Raw genomic sequence first — 21206 nt, 5'->3', positions numbered from 1 at the left:
GGAAATATTGTTTGGTTGAACATGGGAAGTTCCACTTATCTTGAAGATTTAGATAAGCAACTTCCTCCATTTTCAAACAACACCACAATATTCCACTTCCTAAGAAGTTACAATTCATCGATTCTTTTCCTTTTTGAAGGTGCCCCGGTAGTTATTTACAACTAGTGTTAATGTACGCGATGCGTGTGTGACATTTCAAATTAGGCAATGATTATTACTCTTTATTTGACACTTTTTTGAATTTTTTGAAACAATATATTTACCTATCAAATGAATACGGAAAATATAGACATTTACGTGAACGCCAAAATTCTCAAGAGTTACCGTGTGGGTAGAGTATTTTTTTTATGTGAATACGGGTATTTTTTTTCCAAAGGCAAGCAGAACAAATCCCAACTAAAGGGGCGCCACGCCACCATTTTTAGAGACGTGGTAGTTCGGACGGCGGGAATTTTGGAGACTAGTAGGCTTCGCACTTTGAATTTTCCGACGTACTTAGCTTCAGACACCACTCCACAGTGGCCAAAAGGGCGCTAAACCCACAAAGTTCCTCATGGCCGCCGTGCCAACTGCCGTTCTCACTTCCCCTTACCCCACAAAGCCACCGCTTCCCATTTGTTACTCCACCAAGCTCACCACCAACCAACCCATCTCTGCATTTCCCTTTCTTTCATCAAATTCGCGCTTTCTTTCGCATTCTCGACGCTCTAGTCATCGTCCTAGACCAGTTCCCCTTGCATTTCTCAAGGTTTGTATTGCCTTCTTTTGTGTTTATGTGTTTGCCCACCAGGTGTTTGTTAAAATGCCGCAGTGAACTGTTTGTTCCTAATTTGGTGTTTTATGTGGTGTAGGAGGGTTTTGTTCAAGCTAAGAAGAAATTGGATGATGTTACTAGTATGAATTACTGGGTTGTGAGGGATTATTACCGTCTTGTGGACTCTGTTAATGATCAGGAATCTCGGTTGCAGAGTCTCTCTGATGATCAGGTTTGTGGGTACACATGATTGTTAACATAGATAAAAAGAATGTGTTTTTTACTATTTTTATCTGCGGCGTTATTTGAGTGTTGTATTTGTTTTTGGGGAACTTTAGTTGAAGGCTAAGACTGAGGAGTTCAGGCGTCGGTTGGCACTAGGGGAGAGCCTAGCTGATATTCAGGCTGGTCAGTGTACTATTTGAATGGGGCTATGTTTTATGTGCTTGAATTATTTGTTTAGTTCTGAGCTTATGTGATATTGGTTATTGTAGAGGCATTTGCTGTTGTTCGCGAAGCAGCAAAAAGGACTCTTGGAATGCGTCATTTTGATGTTCAGGTTTTCTTTCATTTTTTTGTTTGCTTATCGTTGTCTCTTCATAGTTCAAACCATTCTCATTTGACATTGCGCCCTCATTGCTAGATAAAGCTTAGTATCATTTATGTTGCTTGATTCTAGATTATTGGTGGAGCAGTGCTTCATGATGGATCAATTGCTGAAATGAAAACGGGTGAAGGGAAGACGTTGGTTTCTACATTAGCAGCATATCTCAATGCCTTGACAGGAGAAGGTGTACATGGTATGTCAGTGTCTTTTATGAATTCTGTGATTCGCACAAACTATCAACTTTTTATTTTACTCTAAGAAACATCTATCTCTACTAGAAGTAACTGATTCTTGCCCGGTAACATCCATGGCTTTTTCCATATTAAAAATAAAATCTTTTGAAAGTAAAATTTACTTTACGGCATGCCTCCAAAGCAGGAGAACATATGGTGAACTGTCTTTTCTGTGTTTCTATACTCTTTCCTGTGATTTGTGGGAGTCATTAGCTTTTTAAACAAAATGAACACACAATTGCTTTCTGTTGCTGAGATCTAATAATATCTGGATGTGTTTTGTGGTGTGTGATTGAGACAAGAGAGCTATGACATCTACTTATATCTTAATTTCTTCTGCTTGTATCTTCTAAATGTTTGTCAGTCATTGTTTTCCGGCTACATTGCTTAAGGAAACTTCTGAGTGTCAAAGTTGATTTGGCTATTTGCATGCTACTCTCTTATGCTTCTCTGCATTGTTTGAGAGAAATCCCTTCGCCGTCATGGTGGGGTTTACAAGTTTTCGTTCGTCTTTGGATGGGGTGATTTTCAGCTTTGTTGTGTGTGTGTGTGTGTGTGTGCTGCACTGCTGCTAGGTCTTTGTAGGGACATTTGGGAGATTCACTACTTTTTTTTGGAAATTTTGTGAACCACTACCTTTTAGTTTGCCACTTTTGTGAATTGCTACGTTTAAGATTCTTTTCAAAAACAACTACGTTGTTTGACAATATGTTTGAGTATCACTCCTTTTAACAACAAACATTATTTTTTCTGTTTGTAGTTCCCACTTTTTCCCCTTTCTTCTATTTTTTATGGCTGGAAATGACCTTTTATCCTTGTTTACTTCGACCACCCTCTTCCTTTTTTTCTCTAAATATTCTTCAAAACTACATTCATTTTAAGTGTCTTGATTTTATGATTTTGTGAGAAATAGCCATTATAGTGTAATAAAGCTTCTTGCTTTATAAAGGGGCTAATAGTTTAAAAGTTGCGGTTAAAGTGGGTCCCATAAACAGAGAAAATCAACGTTTTAGCCGTCAAAAGGTAGTGTTATTCAAACATTTTGTCAAATAAAGGTTGTTTTTATAAAAAGGTAGCAATTCACAAAAGTGGTAAACCAAAAGGTAGTGGTTCACAAAATTTCCTTTTAAAAAAAATAATAATTGCTTCAGCTAGTGCCATCGAGCATCAACTTATTAATGGAGTCTTACCAAAAACAAAAAGAAACCGGTAGGAGGAAAGAGGCAATTGATTAAGTGAACAAATAAAAAAGGAAAAGCAAGGATGTCAGTGGCCCTTAGCTTTGAAAGGTAAGATTGCAAATCTAATAACGAAGGGGAAAAAAGTTGCAATTTTCCTCCTTTACTTTTCTGCTATCAGTACTTGTGAAAGGCTCATAGTTGTTGACTTGTAGAGGAAAATGTTCCAATGTAGAATCTAAATCAATCCTCTCTGATACATGTATAATACTCCGATAAACCCCTTGTTTTTTTTTTGTTTGATTCAGTCAAGTGGGGTCCATATCTAACCTAAAAATGACAAAATGAGCTTTAATATTGATTTTCCCTTGTGTATTTTCTTTTGTGTATTTCACGTTTTCCTGATAATGCAATTTTCTGCTCTCTGATGTCAAACTATCTCTTCCTTTCCTGATAATATAATAATATATTCTATGGTTAGAACGAAAATTTCCAAATGAACTTTATTATTTCAGTTGTAAGGATTTACTTAAGCAAAGATCCAATACTCCAATTGTTATCTTTGTTTTGTTTCTATTCGGTTGAGGAACACTTCCTCTATTAGCATATGATCAGCTTCCAATTCTTGTCATTTTTTCTGCTGTAGTGGTAACTGTCAACGATTATCTTGCTCGTCGTGATGCTGAATGGATGGGCAGTGTTCATCATTTCCTTGGTCTATCAGTTGGTCTCATTCAGGTAAATTTATGTCTTTCAAATGTGAATTTGAGTTGTGCTTGTCTTTCATTTACATCCGCATAATCTTGGACATTTGGTCATGTCTACTGATGTTTTATGATTACGTGATTTCCTGCATTTTTATTTTTGTTCTCCTTTTTATAAGTGTAGAAGGGAATGAAGGCTGAGGAGAGGAGATCCAACTATAGATGCGATATAACTTACACCAACAATTCAGTATGTAGCTTTAAGCTCATTTCCTCTTACTTTTGGCTTATTGTTCATTTTTTCTCTGCTGGAAACTCGGAAGCTGTCACTTCCTCTTGTGGCAACTTCTTGATGTACCTGGTACACTGTCTTGTAATTCGATTCTATCGTTTTGTCCGCATCGCCATTTTTTGGAACTGAATCATGTGCGCCTCATTTTTGCAAAATTTAGGAACTTGGTTTTGATTATTTGCGGGACAACCTTGCTGGAACTAGTGGAGAGCTTGTGATGAGATGGTACTTCTCCAAATAATATTGAATTTCTGTTTGATTTTTCTTTATTTTCCTTATGAGAGTTTAATCTAGAAATTGTAAACAGGCCAAAGCCATTTCATTTTGCAATTGTTGATGAGGTCGATTCTGTTCTTATTGATGAAGGCAGAAACCCTTTACTGATAAGTGGGCAGGTAATCTGCTTTCTATGTATAGGATGGGATAATAGTATATTTTCCATGATAATTATAACTATGTCATTACATTGGAGGTCCACTAGCATCCCTCTGAAAGTGTGTCTCTCTGTACATATTTAGGCCAATGAAGATGCTGCCCGATACCCTGTTGCTGCCAAAGTAGCGGATTTCCTTGTGCGGGGTATTGTAAGTTTTATGTTCCTCTTTTCAGCAATTAGTAGAATTCGTGATTTGGCCTTCTCTTTTAATTGTGACATCTATGTAACTAAGTCATTTTGGTGACAGCATTATAATGTAGAGCTCAAGGATAATTCGGTGGAACTGACAGAGGAAGGTATTTCACTGGCTGAGCTGGCTCTTGAAACCAACGATCTGTGGGATGAAAATGATCCATGGGCCAGGTGAAATTAATTATGTTCTGTCTTGCTTTTGAAACGAAGTAATTTTATTTAAGAGGGCAACTTTTGAATGAAATGACATTTTTCTGTGTCATGTACATTCTCCTACTTTTCATGGTTCATATTTTTCTTCATTGAAGATAATTGGTTCTTGATCAAACAAAATTTACACTTGTTGAGTTTTCTCTCCAGTGTGGCTATTGAAGTCGTATAACTTGTTTTTACATTTACCGTATACTGAGTACCTCAACTGGCAGCTTCCTGTTAAGTGCCTCCTTTGATAGTATTCATAACCTAAGATATTAAAATCTAGCTGAGTTGTTCAAATCTTGACGGTGGATGCTTAATTTAATTGTTTATGAAGCCTCGTTAATGTTATTATGTCTTAATTTTTTACTTTAAACTGGAAGCTATGCTGCAGTTCAAAATTTTACTTCGGATATTCCTTTTTTTTCCCTTTTAAATAACATGTGCACTCATGGTTATCTTGCAGATTTGTTATAAATGGTTTGAAGGCCAAAGAATTTTATCGACAAGACGTTCAGTACATAGTCAGGAATGGCAAGGCTCTTATAATCAATGAGGTAAACTATTGATGTTGTTGCTCTTGTTTATGTTAATTTGCTTATTTCGGTTTGCTAATATTTCAAAATTAACTTGTAGCATTGTCTTGTTAATCTTGAATGATAAACAGTAATTATTAAAGAGTATCATGGGTTAGTATCTTGAAATGAAAGGATTAAGGCTGTATTCCAGATTTCTGGGTCCTGTTTTGGGGTTGGATTTTGTTTAAAAGGTTTGCCCCCTTTTGTTGAGTGGTAGTGGAGTGCAGTGTTCTATGTGGGAAAATACCACGGATGCATGGTATAGCATGACGTGGCCTGATTGTGCTACACATTCATCTGCATGATACATTTAATAATATACAATGTATATGTTGAAGATCAGATTCTTGTCCGTTTCAAACTGATGCCTAAAAAAGTGTACCAGCTGAATTCTTCAGGGAATGGATTTCAAAAGGCTGCTTACTTTTTGCAATGTAATTATATTAGCTTCAACTCTTGTATGCTATATTGTTTGCTAGTTGCAACATAAGGAAAATTTTGCTAATACGTTTCTGCTCGGTCAAACGGACTTCACAAAATCTGGGTGTTAATTTAGAGTCGAATGGACCTAAATTAAACAATTTGATCAAATGGACCAAACTAGAAACTCTAGTATGGACGAATAAGCATCTCACCTACTCTCATAAGTTTTACCACAAAACTCAAAACTCTATTAATCTCGATCACACATTCACATTGTAACTAAAATAACAACCTAAGGCCCTTTATATAGGCAAAATAAGAATGCTAAATTACGTAAAATACGAAGTTACGAACACCTAATTATAATTATACTAGCCTCTTAGGACTCCTAATAAAAATAAAATACATTATTGTTTAAGACTCCTATTAAAACACTAAACAAATGACTTTTCCTAGTTAGACTAAGATTAAGCCTAGAAGACTCCTTGTACGCCAATGATTCTTTTTCATCGTATAACTGTGTAGACTTTGAATATCGACCATAGCTAATCAAATCTACATCATTTGCTACCATGATCTTTAATTAACAAATAGAGTTCAGAAGTTGTGGTGGTAGTTTCTTGTAGTAAAAACACCCATTTCGTAATGACTCCACTTTTCATTTTCGTGATGGTAGTTATGCATTTATTTCTACACTGTTTCAGTTGACAGGTAGAGTTGAAGAAAAAAGGAGATGGTCTGAGGGAATTCATCAAGCTGTAGAAGCAAAGGAAGGTTTAAAGATACAGGTATTTTACTATTCTTTGTGGGTGAATTTCTATATTTCTTCCTATGTTACTGGTAATCTTTTCTATTACCTCATCTGCCCTTATCAATAACTCTTGCAGGCTGATTCCGTTGTTGTTGCACAAATCACGTACCAGTCACTATTTAAACTGTACCCAAAATTATCAGGGATGACTGGAACTGCAAAAACTGAAGTAATACATCACTGTAAACATATAAATTAAACTGAGTATTTTTAGTGTAAAAAAACTTTCTTACCTTGTGCAAATGTTCCTATCTTTCACAGGAAAAGGAGTTCCTCAAAATGTTCCATGTGCCTGTTATCGAAATCCCGACGAATCTTCCTAATATTCGAAAAGATTTGCCCATCCAGGCTTTTGCTGTAAGATTTGAAAGTTGCCTTTTGTATCCTTGTCAAAAAATATTTACCAGTTTGTGTATACTTAATACCAGTTTTTCCTATCATACATGATTTCAGACTGCACGTGGAAAATGGGAGCATGTCAGCGGGGAGGTTGAATCTATGTTCATGTTGGGGCGGCCAGTCCTTGTTGGCACAACTAGGTACCCTGGGATTTCAAGTAGCTATCGCGTCATTTCTCTGCTTACGCCATCTTTATGATACAAATGCATTTTATCTTCTTCAGTTAACTATGTTTCTTTGTGTAGTGTCATAGATTTAGCTTTACTGAAGTTTATGTTCATGCGATTAGCTACGTTACTTGTCATATCACAGTGCTTTTCTAGTTGTGTCTGACTCTGGAGTTTGGACACGAGAATGCAAATACTGCATGTGTATGCTGAAATTAGGCAAAAAATAAAAGGAAAATCTAGAAAGAAAAACCCTGAAAATAGCCTAATTTGACCCTTTGGACACCTTGCTTTAGTATGCACAGCATAAGTTCTGAGTTCTGACCATATGAAGCGGAAGCATCCCCTCCACCCAGATTAACTATATAATTGATTGTCTTACTTTTTGGGTTTGGCTAATATTACAAATTAAAGTGGAATGTGGTACATTCATGGGTTTGAAAACCGCTACAGGCAGGAATAAGTAGCAACTTGTTTGAGTTTTATATCAAGATGACAAGGAAGAAAATCTTCTTTTGTGTTCTTGCGAAACTTTGAACTTGTATTTGCGTGGGTTGAGTTACTTGAGTTATGGGACGAGGGGCTTGATTGGTTATATTAGAGGGCAGTAGTTCTGTTAGAAAAAGAAAAGGTAATAAGGCAAATTAGATTCTTTTGTAATTGTGTTAGCTAAGTTATGGTTGCTATCTAAGGCTTGGTTTTTCCGTTGGGAAATATCTTAAAATCTTATATAGTTTGTTTTTCTAGTTAGCTTTGGAGTTAATAAAGTTGGTCAAATCCTAAAATTTCCTAAAGGATTTGCAAACTTCATGATTCACGACAATATGAAGTTGGATTTTTAACTTGCGACTTTGAGTTGTTTTTCCTTTTTTCACAAGAAGTGTTAAAATAAATGTTTGGTACGCTATCTGGGAATTTTTCAATCACTTTTTTGAATCTTAGGCAAGATACTCAAAAATCACAAGTTAGGACCCTTGGAGTTTGCTCAGCGTGGTGGTAATAAGAGTCTAGTTCCCTCACCGTTGGTTTAGTCGTGATGTTAAGGATTATGCATTCTTATTCTGTTTTTCATATCATAAACTCATTCTTAATATCAATGACTCGTGTCCTCTGATATACTTTAATGTGCGTCTTTTATACACATGATGCTATACTTGTGAGTCAAGTTGGAAAGTTGGGAAGGATAATGGTATTGATGAGGCTCCTAGATGTATTTTCCAAATGACCAAGTTCCCTCTAGAATTTCTTAAATATGGTAAGGACCCTTTTGAGAGCATTCCTGTCTTGGAGTAATTTATCTTAAATTCCAAAAGAGCAGTAGAAATGTCAAGATCCTGAACTTGAAGATTTTCTATCTAATAGTATTTCCTAATTCCTATAGTTCATGGCAGGAAAGTAATCTTTGAGCAGTTGTGAATTGCAACATCAGATGTGAAGGACACTGGAGGATGAAGTTTTGATGGAGTAGTAAATCAGTTGGACTTGGGGTATAATATCCATGGACCTACTGTATTACTTAGTTGTTTCTTGTGGCTAGAAGACATGAACAAGGTAGTTTTAGTGGCCGAAGTAGGCATTGGATCACATGTTCCTTCAAAATACTCATCCCATTATTGTTCCAGTTAATGCTCTTTACTTATTCAGATCGAAATTGAAGGGATGGACCAAAATGGAAAGAGCAGAACAAGCGTATTAAGGGTATGTGTAATAAATTGTCAAATTTGATGAACTAGAGGCACATAGCTTTGTTTTGGAAAAGAGAAACAAAAATCACTTCTTCAACAAAAAAATTCTTTAGTAACGGGTGTCAAGTTCCAGTTGTCCTGCAAGTAAGTGGAAAGAGAAGAATATAAATATTATACATATTATGTTATCTGAAATTGGAAGGATATGGAGAAATGGTAATGCGTGAGAATGGGATTTAAATTAACTCTTGGTCCTAATTTACTTGATTTCTTCCTTAATGGTGGGTTGCTATATGTTGAACCCCGTTGCCAACTTGCCAATTACAGGGAACTGTGTTTCTTTTTGTTATGTAGGTTCCGTTTTCAAATCTCTTCATTCGTATAGGTGTTTCTTCCTTGAGGTACCAAAGGGTTTTTATGCGTAAGAAATATTGATATGGAAGAGTTGGCAACTTGGCACTGAGTGGTAGGGGTGTGAAAAAATTGGTTCGGACTGAAAAAATGGACCGGACCGGACCGACCCAGACGGAAGGCAATTGGTCCGGGCTTTGGGTCGAGAAATATCAATTTTCGGTCTTCGGTCTGGTCCAGTCCGGTTTTGGACCGGACCGATATTTCCTTAATAAAATATAATATAAACTATTCAAAAATTTAATTCTCTCCTTTACTATGTTGTAAATATTACTATATTGTGATACATTTTATTTTATCTTACAAAAAAGGCCTTAAACAATTGGTTTTTTAATACATATATTATCTTTTTTACCATAATTTGTAGAAAAAATAAAAAATATATTGAAATAGGTCTACAACCGGTCCAAACCGGTCCGGTCCAGGTTTTGGACCAATTTTTTCGGTCCGGTCCGGGTCCGGTCCAAGCATGATCGGTCTGGTCTTCAGGTCTTGAATATCAAATTTTCGGTCTTTGGTCCGGTCCGGGTTTGGACCCATGAACACCCTTAATGGTAAGGGAAGTAATTATGATTTGAGATAGAAGCTAGTGTAACAGCAGATATCTTGATTGCCTATTAGGAAAAAAGCATACTAATTGTGTCCTATTTGCTTTTCTAACTTTCTCCCCTTCTCCAGTACAATGTGTGGTTTTCCTGTTGAATATTTTGTTCATTGATATTGTGTGGACTGTGGAGATCAAGAATGAATTCTGAAATTCCCGACTGCTCTGTATACATGGCGTAGTTGATGATATTATTATGTTGTGTACATAGAAAAAAAACGCGGATGCGGTCGCGTTCGCGGTAACGGTCACGTTATCGCAGGAACCGCTTGTAACGGAAGAATAGAACGGATCGCGGCTGACGCTGTGTGAATTTTTTGAAAAAAACCACATAACATTTCTAAGCCTAATTATTACATTTTTAGTCTAAAAAGTATTATATCAACACAATATAACCAAATCTATCATAATACGAGTGAGTATTATATTCTGTGAACAAATAAGCACTCGAAATATCATGTTTTATAAACTACATAACTAATTAAAAAAATATTTTTGATGAATTTATGTAAAAGAACGGTGTAACGGAGAAAAAAACGTCTAACGCGGCGAGTCACCGTTACGTAACGGACGACGCGGAGAGAAAGACGTGATTTTTGTCAAACCGTAACGTAACGGGTTTTCGCGGAACGGCAAATCCAAAATAGGTTACAGAACGGCCGTTACGTAACGGAACGGCCGAGTTTTAATTCCATGGTTGTGTATGGCTTTTATAGTTTTATTCCTTATTCTTTTCTTAAGAGCTCTATTTTTTTTGAAAATTGTTGTGCAACTTCTGCATATCCCTTATCCTGCTTATAGTTTGGGTAAGGTGAGTGCCAAAAGGGGATGGTGATTTTATTGTATGTTTTGGTTGAACCACTGTGCATCTCTGAACGAATATTCTTATATATACTTTATGCAGTGTCGAGAACTCTGAACATTTGTCTGATCTTCTAAAGGAACGAAATATCCCACACAATGTACTTAATGCAAGACCCAAGGTAAGATGATTTGATTAAAACTTCACTTGCTCATATTGAAATGTATTGTCCTGGTTTAATATTTTCTCAAGGTTTGTTTTCCCCTTGCTGATTTATCTCTCAGTATGCTGCTAGGGAAGCTGAAATTGTTGCCCAGGCAGGGAGAAAACATGCTATTACCATTTCTACAAATATGGCTGGCAGAGGCACAGACATTATTTTAGGGGGGAATCCAAAAGTAAGTGTTAATTTATTTACAGAGGTCATTAACGAATATCCGCAAGTCAAGTCGTGGTACTACACATTGAATTTTGATATCCATGGGCATATAACATAACGGAAGCAAAAGTGTAGTAATATTTCATTGAATAGTCTTCATCTAATCAAGAATATAACATAGAGGACTGTTGTGACCCTCATAACAAGTGTCACAAGCTCTAATTTAATTCTTAGAAGTGATTATTATGTTTCTATTTATAGCTTTATACTAATCAGTTTCATTCATTTTTGTTAATGTCTAGATGCTTGCAAAGGGAATAATAGAGAAGAAACTGCTACCAATGTTATCACGTGATATTCCTGAATTTGATTTTGATGGTGAATCTACTTTACTAAAGGTAGTGTTTGGTCTGATGACTGGTAGTGCGTAACAGCTAACTGAGTTTCTTATGTGTAATGTGCTTTTCCTACTTTTTTAGGCAATGTCAAAAGTGGATATCGGTCCGTCGACATCAGCATTGCTTGAGAGGGCGTCTTTGATTGGTTAGAATCTATCTGATCGCATTGTTGCTAATATTGCAATATTTATCTTATTTATTCTTCAGTTTTTATTTCAATTATGCCTTCAATAACGAATTGCAAAACTGTGCAGCCAAGTATGTTGGGAAAAGTGAGGGTAAGGGCTGGACATATCAGCAGGTGAAGTCTATGATCACTGAGTCTGTCCAAATGAGTGAGTCAGTCAACTCAAGGGAGCTACAGAGGCTTGCCGAAGAAGAGTCTGAGATGTACCCCCTTGGTCCTACGCTGGCTCTAGCCTACCAAGCGATTCTGAATGATTGTGTATTACACAGCTTGAATGAAGGGACTGAGGTCAAAAGGCTTGGTGGGCTTCATGTTATTGGAACATCTTTGCACGAGTCTCGCAGAATCGATAACCAGGTGAGTGATCAATTTAAAAGTTTTCTTTATTTTGAAATCTATATGTATTTGCAGAACCTAGAAAAAAGAAAAGAAAAGTGGGAATGTGGGATAGCCTGTCAATTAGGAAAGGTTTTGGGTGCCATCACCTGGTGCTCTGAGAAGTGAGGAATGCTTTGTTTCTCGTTCACTCATTTTACTTGGATCACAGTTTCTTTGGGGGTTGGCTAAATCAAGAACGCTAACAACCTTCATCGGTACGAACTTATTATGTTATTGGTACTACCAAATACACTACTAATCACTACCAGTTAGACTTTTGCTTTATTGGTACTAACAAAATCTTTGTTGGTACTCATCACTACTAATAACAAACTAATTTGTACCAATAAAGGTTGTCCAAGATTTGCGCATGTTACGTTGGATGTGTGGGCATACAAGAAAGGATCGTTTGAGGAATGAGATTATTAGGAAGAAAGTAGGGGTTGCACCGATTGAGTTTAAGATGATGGAAAATCGTTTAAGATGGTTTGGACATGTAAGCAGAAGATCAAATGATGCCCCAGTTAGGAGGATAGAAGGGTGGCAAAGGGATAGAATTGCAAGGGGTAGGGGAAGACCTAAGAAAACTTGGAGGAAGGTGATTGAGCACGATATGAGCTTTCTTGGGATTGAGGAAAATATGGCGTTGGATAGGACAGAGTGGAGGGAGAGAATATACATTGATGACTTCATTTGACTTACACAACTTCAATGTTTCTTATTCTCTTTATTTGTATTTTACTTTTATTTTATTTTTAAAATTCTTTCAAATCTTTTTAATTCCACATGCTATTTTGAAATGCACTTATTTTACTTATTCATTTATTTTAAATTTTACTTATTTTTATTTCTTACAATATTTCTTCTATTATATATATATATATACATTTTCTCTTATCCTACTTTCATTAATTTCACTTTCTCTTCCTTGTTTTTTTCTTTTTACTTCCTGCTCCTTTCTGGTTTGATTGGTGACAATGACGATCTCCTACGACGATTCATGCTAGCCGACCCCAAATCATTTTGGGACTAAGGCTTTGTTGTTGTTGTTGTTGTAAAGGTTGTCCAAGATTTCCCCGTTTCTTTGGATCTTTAAAAGTCTTAGGTGTGCATCTTGCTGAATTTTCTTTAAGCTGTCTTATGTTAGTTACTACATGGGATCTGACTACTCCATCTTTTTCTTGGGGGGGGGGGGGGGGGGGGGTGTGAATAAGTAAGAAAGTATGGAATTGGATCTGGACCAATACAATTTTGATCAATAATTATTTGTGTTATTTTTGTGTGATCTGGAACAGAAGCTACCCTTAGAGATCTCTCCCTACAACAATGACGCAACACGCAACAGAAATAAAAGCCAAACATCATTAAACAAACAGAAACTAGCTCGTACCCTCCTGCCTAAAACACCCTTCTTGTATATAATTTGGCTTCTGAGTTTTGTCTTCTGTGATGTTTTGCACCAAACAACCATCTGGTTCTAAGTTCAGTCAACACTAACCCTTTCCCTCAAAGAGACACACAGACACACTTCCTTTTGTATATGATCCAGCCCTTTGCTCAACCACCATCTAATTTCCATTTGTTAGTGAAAACAATCATTTGAATGTGTTTGAACTGATACTGAAATACACTAGAAGCTCTGAAAAAGTGTATCAAAATGTACCTAGAAAGCCACTTCTCACTATTAGGAAACATCACTGGGTCAATTATCCATATTTTCTAGTTACAATATCATGTGCGACCTTTGCATGATTTTTTTTTTACTTCAATGACTTCACGTTGTGTGTGTCCAGCGTCACCAAATACGTAGTATGCTTCAGTACGCGTACGAGTACACAATTCGCTACCAAACTACTCCGTATGTTAAATTAGTCCAATGTGTTCTGCAATACTAATTCGCAGTACGTAATACGGATGTATTCAGTACGTAGTATGAGGGGTAAATGACCGTCAAGTTAACATGGAAAAGCTTCAAATTCAGCTATAACATATTTGATCACTGACTGACATTGTGTTGCTAGATGTATTCTCGTTAATACTGATTCCCTTAGTTTGACTTAACTAGTTGTAGTTGCGCTCAGTTCTTATACGTTGCATGACAGTGGGCTGGTAATGGAAGAATTTTCTTAGCAGGACATGACGTTTATGTCAAAATTTATTGGTGTGGAATTAAATAAAGTTCCACTTTTTGTTTATTCCTTTACAATATTTTTGTTTTCTCGTGTGTTGCTTTTAACAGCTTCGTGGTAGAGCTGGAAGGCAAGGAGATCTAGGATCAACAAGGTTCATGATTAGGTACTTAATGACCAATTTTCTGATCTTTCACCTCTCCCCTTTCTTCTCACACCTCTTATTAGGTTGACGGTTGATATTGATGAATGTGTGATAGGGGAATTTCTTGAGATACCTTTAATTTTAGAAGGAAAAGAATTTTAATGAGAATATGCTACACAATTTCTTTCAGGCATGATTATATATTTTCTGTAATGCAATTACACCTTATCTGTTGACTTGTTTAGTTGCTTACTAGTAATTTACAGATCGTATGCCGTATGGTATAATTACTATGCATTTACAGATCTAATAGCGTAAATGTATAATTACTACCTAAGAATTACTATGAGACTATATGTCTATATCCTGGGTTAAATTATTGCTTAAGAAATTAGGTTCGTTATAAGAGGTGGACTTACTGTTAATAGCGCTTGAATGGATGCAGCTTGGTTGTGGATAATTCAACGCCTTGGTTTAGAATTCTTCCTTTCTTGATTCTTCAATAACTAGCTTATTTCTGTTCAATGTAACAGTTTGCAGGATGAAATATTTCAAAAGTTCAATTTTGACACGGCATGGGCCGTCCAATTGATATCAAGAATCACAAACGATGAGGATTTACCAATTGAAGGTGATACCATAGTTAAACAGGTTATTACAGGCTATTTTTTCATCTTCTTTATTTCCCCCCTTTATGATTTCTACATTTCTGACTTTCTCTCGCTTCTCTATCATGGATAAAGCTTCTGTCCTTGCAAATAAGTGCAGAGAAGTATTTCTTTAACATCCGAAAGAGCCTGGTTGAGTTTGATGAAGTCTTGGAGGTATATGACTTTTCATGCTTGGAATGCGCAGTCTGTTGTTTATCTCATGTGTAAATTCAAAAGGGTTTTACAACCAATTTTCAATGATAAGGCCTTAATAAAATTTCTCGAGCATCCTGTTTATTTTTCATAGCTTTCTTTATCCCATTGGGCATAGTTTAGTTGATTAACATACTGGGAGTCTTTATGCCTCTCATCTATATCTACTTGGGACAACGTAGTAATAGTTTTAAATAATGCCGATATTACGGAAGAATTAGATGCTAAAATTACTAGAAAGAAAGGTGGTCTTTGGTAATTGAAAAAGATGTCTTCTTCCTATAGTTTCATCTTCATATAGCTCCTTTGATCCTTATTTCACTTTGACCTTTGAGTAGACAAAAGTTTAGAAATATATGGCCATATGGGTAATTTACTTCTTTGTTTCAAACCAAATCTGTGGTCCATTTGTCAACATAAAAGGGCATCCATGGTAGTGTCATCTTTTAATCAACTGGATAAAGTAGGCCTTAGTACATTCTCTTAATATATTTTCAGGTCCAAAGAAAGCATGTCTATGACCTTAGGCAGTTGATTTTAGCGGGTGATGCTGAAAGTTGCTCACAGCATATATTTCAGTAAGTTCAAATTAATGGCCAATTTTAGAACTAATTGTTGTGTATCTACTTCCTTAATTATGTGCATACATCCTTTGGTTCTCTCTTGCTGTCTTGCATCGATGTTTTTTCTTTCTTCCTCAATTTTCAAGTGATTATCCTTTCCATTTTTCGATATTTTTTAAATTGTTCTAGTCAGTATATAAAAAGGTGCGCAACAGCGCCTTTTGTGGTCTGAGTGAGGCCGGTTTTGATGAGGCGCACCCCCGATGTGCACACCATTTTTTCACATTTTTTACTGTTTTTTGGGTTGGCCTCATTTCAATGAGGCGCACAGGGAACTCCAAATCGCCTAAGTGCGCCTTGAGCCTTTTTATACATGAGTCCTAACCAAACTTTCTCCGTTTATTTTTCTTTTTATAATTACACCCTTTGGACTTTTACGTTATTAACAGTGTCTTCTCTCCATCTTTTGTCATTTACACGTGAGAGAAACTATAGTCACGTGAGATCTTGTTAGATTCGTCTCATTTATATACTTTCGAAATATTAACTTCTTATAATTTTTACTTAAATATAGTTGTATTGAGAATTAAGCCCGTGAGTCATATCCACCAATAACGTATCAACCTATAATTTTATTTGGTGGAAACTTTGCCTAAAATATAATTTTATTGGTGGATATGATCCTTCCAAACTACTTAAAATCCTTGATCTTCATCTTTGTATATTGTTTGTGGATGATATTGCATAGGTAAAGAGACTGGAGTAGGGTTAATGCTAAAATAGAGAGATGGAGGCAAAACTTAGAATAACAGGGGTTTAGCTAAGTCGAACGTCGAAAGATACTAAGTACGTGAAATGGCAACTTAGTCCTAGGAGGGAGTCAACCAAGGATATAGTAACACCAAATGGTAAATATTTGTCAATTAAGTGAGTATTTGAAGTTCCCTGGGTCGGTCCTATAAAGGAATTGAGATACTGACTAAGGTGGCAGCGTTTCGATGTTGTGCAACCATAGGTTTTCTCTAAAGTTGAAGGGGAAATTCTGTCTGACAAAGGTTGTAATATCGGTCAGAATATTAGGCATTTAGGAAGGATGGTGTTAAAAAGATTGGTGTAGCTTGTATGTTGTGATGTATGTGTTTCGTTTGATTGCAAAGCTTTCATACTCCTTATTACTTTTCTGTGATTTAATGATGGAGGAAAGGTGATTCGGATTGAATATAAAAATTTAAATAATTGTCGTTGGTGATCGCAATTCAGATTGAAGTATATGTTAAATTTCTTCCCTTTTTATTCCTTGTAATTGGTTACAGGTACATGCAAGCTGTGGTAGACGAAATAATAGTTGGTAGTGTTGATTCTCACAAGGTAATTAGTATATAAACAATTCTCCCACCCCCTCTGTAATAGTCTATGTATTCAGCTCAAATTTAGTTTATTTGAATGCTTAACTATATATATGACCCTTATTTCTGTAAAATATACAACTTATGACATAATTATTGATGTTTGGAGCTCACTGATGGTCTGATGGAATGAAGAGCCAGACTGAGGAATCTAACCTTTTCCTTTTCTGTCTTTATTTATGTGTGGATAGCATCCCCGTGAATGGAAATTGAGAAATATCTTAAAGGAGTTGGTCAATATTGGGGGAAATCTGTTGAATGGTGCGCTTGTTTATATACTGGTGTTAACTTTTTTCTTTTGGCCAATGGTTCACAAATGTTTCCATGTTTACCATTGAAGCTAAGTTGCTAACAGCTGGGATTTTTTCAGAGTCCTTTGCAGAAATCACAGAGGTTGTCCTATTGGAGTCCCTCTCCGAATTAGATGCATCAGCTCCTGTACATTTCAATGGCTTTATGCCTAAAGACTTGCCAAAACCTCCAAATGCGTTTAAAGGGATACGAAAGAAGACTTCTTCCTTCAAGCGATGGCTTACCATATGCGCTGATGATTCAATTACGTGAGTACATCTGCAGAGTGTTTTATGATATCAGTGCATACTTTTTATTTTAATTAGTCTGAGTATGATTACTTTGTTCTGATATGCTAAAACAGGGATGGAAAACACAGAGTGACCATCAATTTCTTGCGTCATTACCTCGGGGATTTCCTAATTGCTTCATATTTTAATGCCATAGAAGAATCAGGTTTAGACGATACGTATGTGAAAGAAATCGAGGTATGTATTTATGTATTCTGTATAGACTTTACTGTTCAATGTCTATGTGATTGTTGAATAAGTGATTACCCAAAGTGTATTTGCATCAGTTTTGAGGTTCCTGGTCAATTATGGTTATTTTCTTTAATTCTTTGATATGAATTCTCCTCTTAGTCTGTCTTCTTTATCGGGTTTTTTTTTTTGGTTGGAAAGAGTTATATCTTCTTTGTAGTTCATGAACCACAAATATATATGGCACTCTATTTTATAGGTGTTCAACCATGTTATCATAGTACATGATTACATATGGCATTCTATTTTATATTCAACCATGTTATCATATACATGATTATATTATTATTTGGGATGCCATACATCATACATGATAAAAGTTTTGGAGAAAGATATCTTTTTCTGTTATCATTAGCCTTTTTCTTATTCTTCACAAGTTCACATTATAAGGTTGCTGACCGATGTAGCTAGGACTGTCTAAGACTAATTTTCTTATTTATGTAGAAAAAAAAAATGAACTGATCATCCTGAACTACATGACTGCCTGAACATGTGGAAAGCTTTTATAATTTCGATTTTCAGTAGTTACTACATTTATTGGAGTTTGAGTACCATACCTGTTTATATCTCAAATGCAGAGGGCAGTACTAATCAAGACTTTAGATTGTTTCTGGAGGGATCATCTTGTCAACATGAACAGGCTTAGTTCAGCGGTACCCATATTTTCTTTTCCTGGTCATTGTTAATTTATCCTTTACTGCTAAACAAAGGCTTATACATACCACATGCAGGTGAATGTGAGGAGTTTTGGGCACAGAAACCCGTTGGAGGAATACAAAATTGATGGTTGTAGATTTTTCATCTCTATGCTCAGTGCATCTAGAAGGTTGACTGTAGAATCATTATTCCGATATTGGGCATCTCCGATGGAGTCTCAAGAAGTACTCTTGTCATAACAAAACCCTAGAAGATCTATACTGCGTGTCCCTTTCTTTTTCTTTGATTGAAGGAGCTTTATATATATATTATAAATCAGGTTAGTTCTCGATCTTATGATGATACAGATTGTGGTTTATTGGTTCAAGGTAACCATTTAGGCTCTGTTTGGTAGGGCGTAAAACGTTTTCATGGAAAACGATTTTCCCCTTTTCAATCATTTTACGTTGTTTGTTTGGGCAAGAGATGGAAAACAATTTTCCATAACTCCATCAAAGGTGGAAAAACCTTTTCCATTTGAAAGGGAGGGATACCACTTTTCCTCCTTTCCTCAGCTCCCTCTCCTTTCTTCCCCTCAATATTCACCATCTTCTCCCATTTTCTTTGTAGAAACCAAACAAAGGAAAACTACTTTGGAATTGTGTTTTCCCTTAAAAAATATTTTCCATGGAATATCATTTTACAATGAAAACGTTTTTCACCAAACCAAACGGAGCCTTAACCATGACATTTCATATTTTCATGCCTGGTTGTATTGATAATTGATCTTACCTTCATGCAGTGGCTTCAGCTTAGAGGATGATTGAAGTTTCATGTGTTCTTCTGGCTGAAGAGTAAGAAATGATGGCAAAGACAGTACAGGTGCCCCTTTTCAGGTGATCTGATGACTCAAGTTTTTCTGGGTTAGCCTTCAATCCAGATTAGGTGGAACACTCTTAAATCAGATCAAATCATCCTGCTTTCCTTGTCCCGATCAAGTATAGTGGCAATCGAAAGTTACTCAATGCTCCGATTTTCTGTTGAGTTGACAGGATATCTTTGTAAATAGAACATACAATAATTATTATTTTTATCAACCTAGGATTGTGTTGGTTTGTAACTGTAATCATTTGATCGAGTTCTGAAAGTAGATTGTGTAATTAAACTGGATTGGCCTTTGTATAAAGAGCTTCAGCGGCATACAACAGCATTTAGAAGGGCGTAATGTTTGTGTCCAAAAATAGTGGAGACTGTCAGATTAGACTAGTTGTGGCAAATATCAATATAGATGATCTATTTGCTTGTATATAAGTCCAATGTCTTAAAAGCTCATTTTAACCCCGATTGCTTGCTTTATCATATTAACTTTGACAATGTTCATTTAATCACCTTGACAACTCTGGTAATTGACACTTTATTGGTAGGAAAGTTTGACAATTATTATATAGTATAATAGCCTCTTTGGCACTTACTAGTTACGGAGTACTACACAGAAAAATAAGTTGACAATCTATACTATACATTAAAAGGTGTTTCTAAACAAGTTTATATGCCATGTGAACCATCTTAACAAATGAAAATACAGTGTATTTAATGGCATGTGTATGATATGTCACAAGTTCAAATATCCATCTCCTTCGTTATGTAATTTATATTTTTCTTATGGCTCATTTGCATAAAAATTTTAAAAAAGTTTGCACATATGGTATACATGATATTTACCATATAAAATGCTATTCTCTCATTTTCTTAATACTTGCGAGTTGCCACACATATGGTAAAACATGATATTCTATTTCTGCCACATAAAAAGCCACATTCTATTCCTTTATACTTGCAACACTAGTGTTTGCAATAAAGTTTGTGAATGAAAATTAATAAGCTAGTGTGCAGGTGAAGTTAATGGTCTTAATTGTTTTTGAAAGACACATAACGAAGAACTGTATTAGTGAGGTTAGTAGGAGGGAGAAACAATTAAAAAAAAATAGTGATCTCACCAAAATCAGAAGTGTTGCAAGTACTCAAAAACAGCCGAAAAGACAAGTAACAAGAGTTCTATTTGAATGAATAATTTATATTCCTTGAAAATATAGAATTAATTAAGTAACACATTTGATTTTTCTAAGTCAAATTCGACGTAGCTTATTAATTAATGAATATACTAAGTTGAACATTATTAATTGAGAACTTTATAGATTTACTTTGATGTATATTTCTAAATATACTTCATATCAAATTTTATAATTTGTGTTAATACGTCATTTTGAAAAACTAATGGTAAAAATATGTCTTAGATTATAGATCATATAAACTCAAATGTAACATTTAATTTGGGACGGAGGAAGTATCAGTACGGTGACTATTGACCAAGACTTGAAAGTAGTTAGAAATGTTTTGACTTTTGATGAGCACAAATATATTGGTGAAAGCACAAGAAGAACACGTAACAAAGGTGCATGAGAGTGTGCATGGACTGTTGCCAACACGAGTGAGATTGTGCACAACATAAGGTGACCAATACCTATGGCCCACGTGCCACTTGAGTAGTAAAGTTAATACAACATCGAAACCTGTGTTTTTATGAGCCCTAATACAACCATTTTGCATCACATACTCTTCTCTAAAGTTAAAACCATATCTCTATCAATAGGGACTTCACTAAATTAAAGACACCATGAGATTTACAAGATTTCTCAATATTCTTTCTTTGTGTTATAAATATGTTACCATGAAATTAATTTTAAAATATAATTCATCACCAACAACATCCATCTTCATTAATTCTCATCTTTAATTCTAGCAGTTTTGATTTTCAAATTGA

At 35.6% G+C, this 21206-nt stretch overlaps 1 protein-coding gene across 2 annotated transcripts; it reads left to right on the top strand.

Annotated features, from left to right (window-relative positions):
• Positions 1–372: 372 nt before the first annotated feature.
• Positions 373–19741, top strand: LOC110781992 (protein translocase subunit SECA2, chloroplastic). 2 transcript variants are annotated; one of them, XM_021986035.2, is made up of 32 exons: positions 374–748; positions 852–986; positions 1093–1162; positions 1249–1313; positions 1434–1554; positions 3419–3510; positions 3661–3726; positions 3929–3993; positions 4076–4163; positions 4287–4352; positions 4452–4567; positions 5058–5148; positions 6297–6380; positions 6480–6572; positions 6665–6760; positions 6857–6942; positions 10574–10652; positions 10756–10869; positions 11153–11248; positions 11330–11393; positions 11503–11792; positions 14053–14108; positions 14621–14738; positions 14831–14911; positions 15449–15528; positions 16827–16881; positions 17111–17180; positions 17290–17479; positions 17575–17698; positions 18328–18402; positions 18481–18725; positions 19188–19741. In XM_021986035.2, exons 1-31 carry the CDS (start codon positions 554–556, stop codon positions 18643–18645), a joined length of 3186 nt encoding a protein of 1061 aa, XP_021841727.1. In that variant the 5' UTR covers positions 374–553; the 3' UTR covers positions 18646–18725; positions 19188–19741. The 2 variants fall into 2 exon arrangements, with proteins under 2 accessions (XP_056693796.1, XP_021841727.1); XM_056837818.1 differs by lacking the exons at positions 17111–17180; positions 17575–17698; positions 18328–18402; positions 18481–18725; positions 19188–19741 and having other exon boundaries at positions 373–748; positions 17290–17475.
• The last annotated feature ends 1465 nt before the right edge of the window (positions 19742–21206 follow it).

Source organism: Spinacia oleracea, chromosome 2, assembly GCF_020520425.1.
Source record: "Spinacia oleracea cultivar Varoflay chromosome 2, BTI_SOV_V1, whole genome shotgun sequence".
In the NCBI taxonomy this organism is placed as follows: Eukaryota; Viridiplantae; Streptophyta; class Magnoliopsida; order Caryophyllales; family Amaranthaceae; genus Spinacia; species Spinacia oleracea.
Note: the sequence above shows the minus strand (reverse complement) of the source record. Positions and strands in the feature narration are given on the sequence as shown.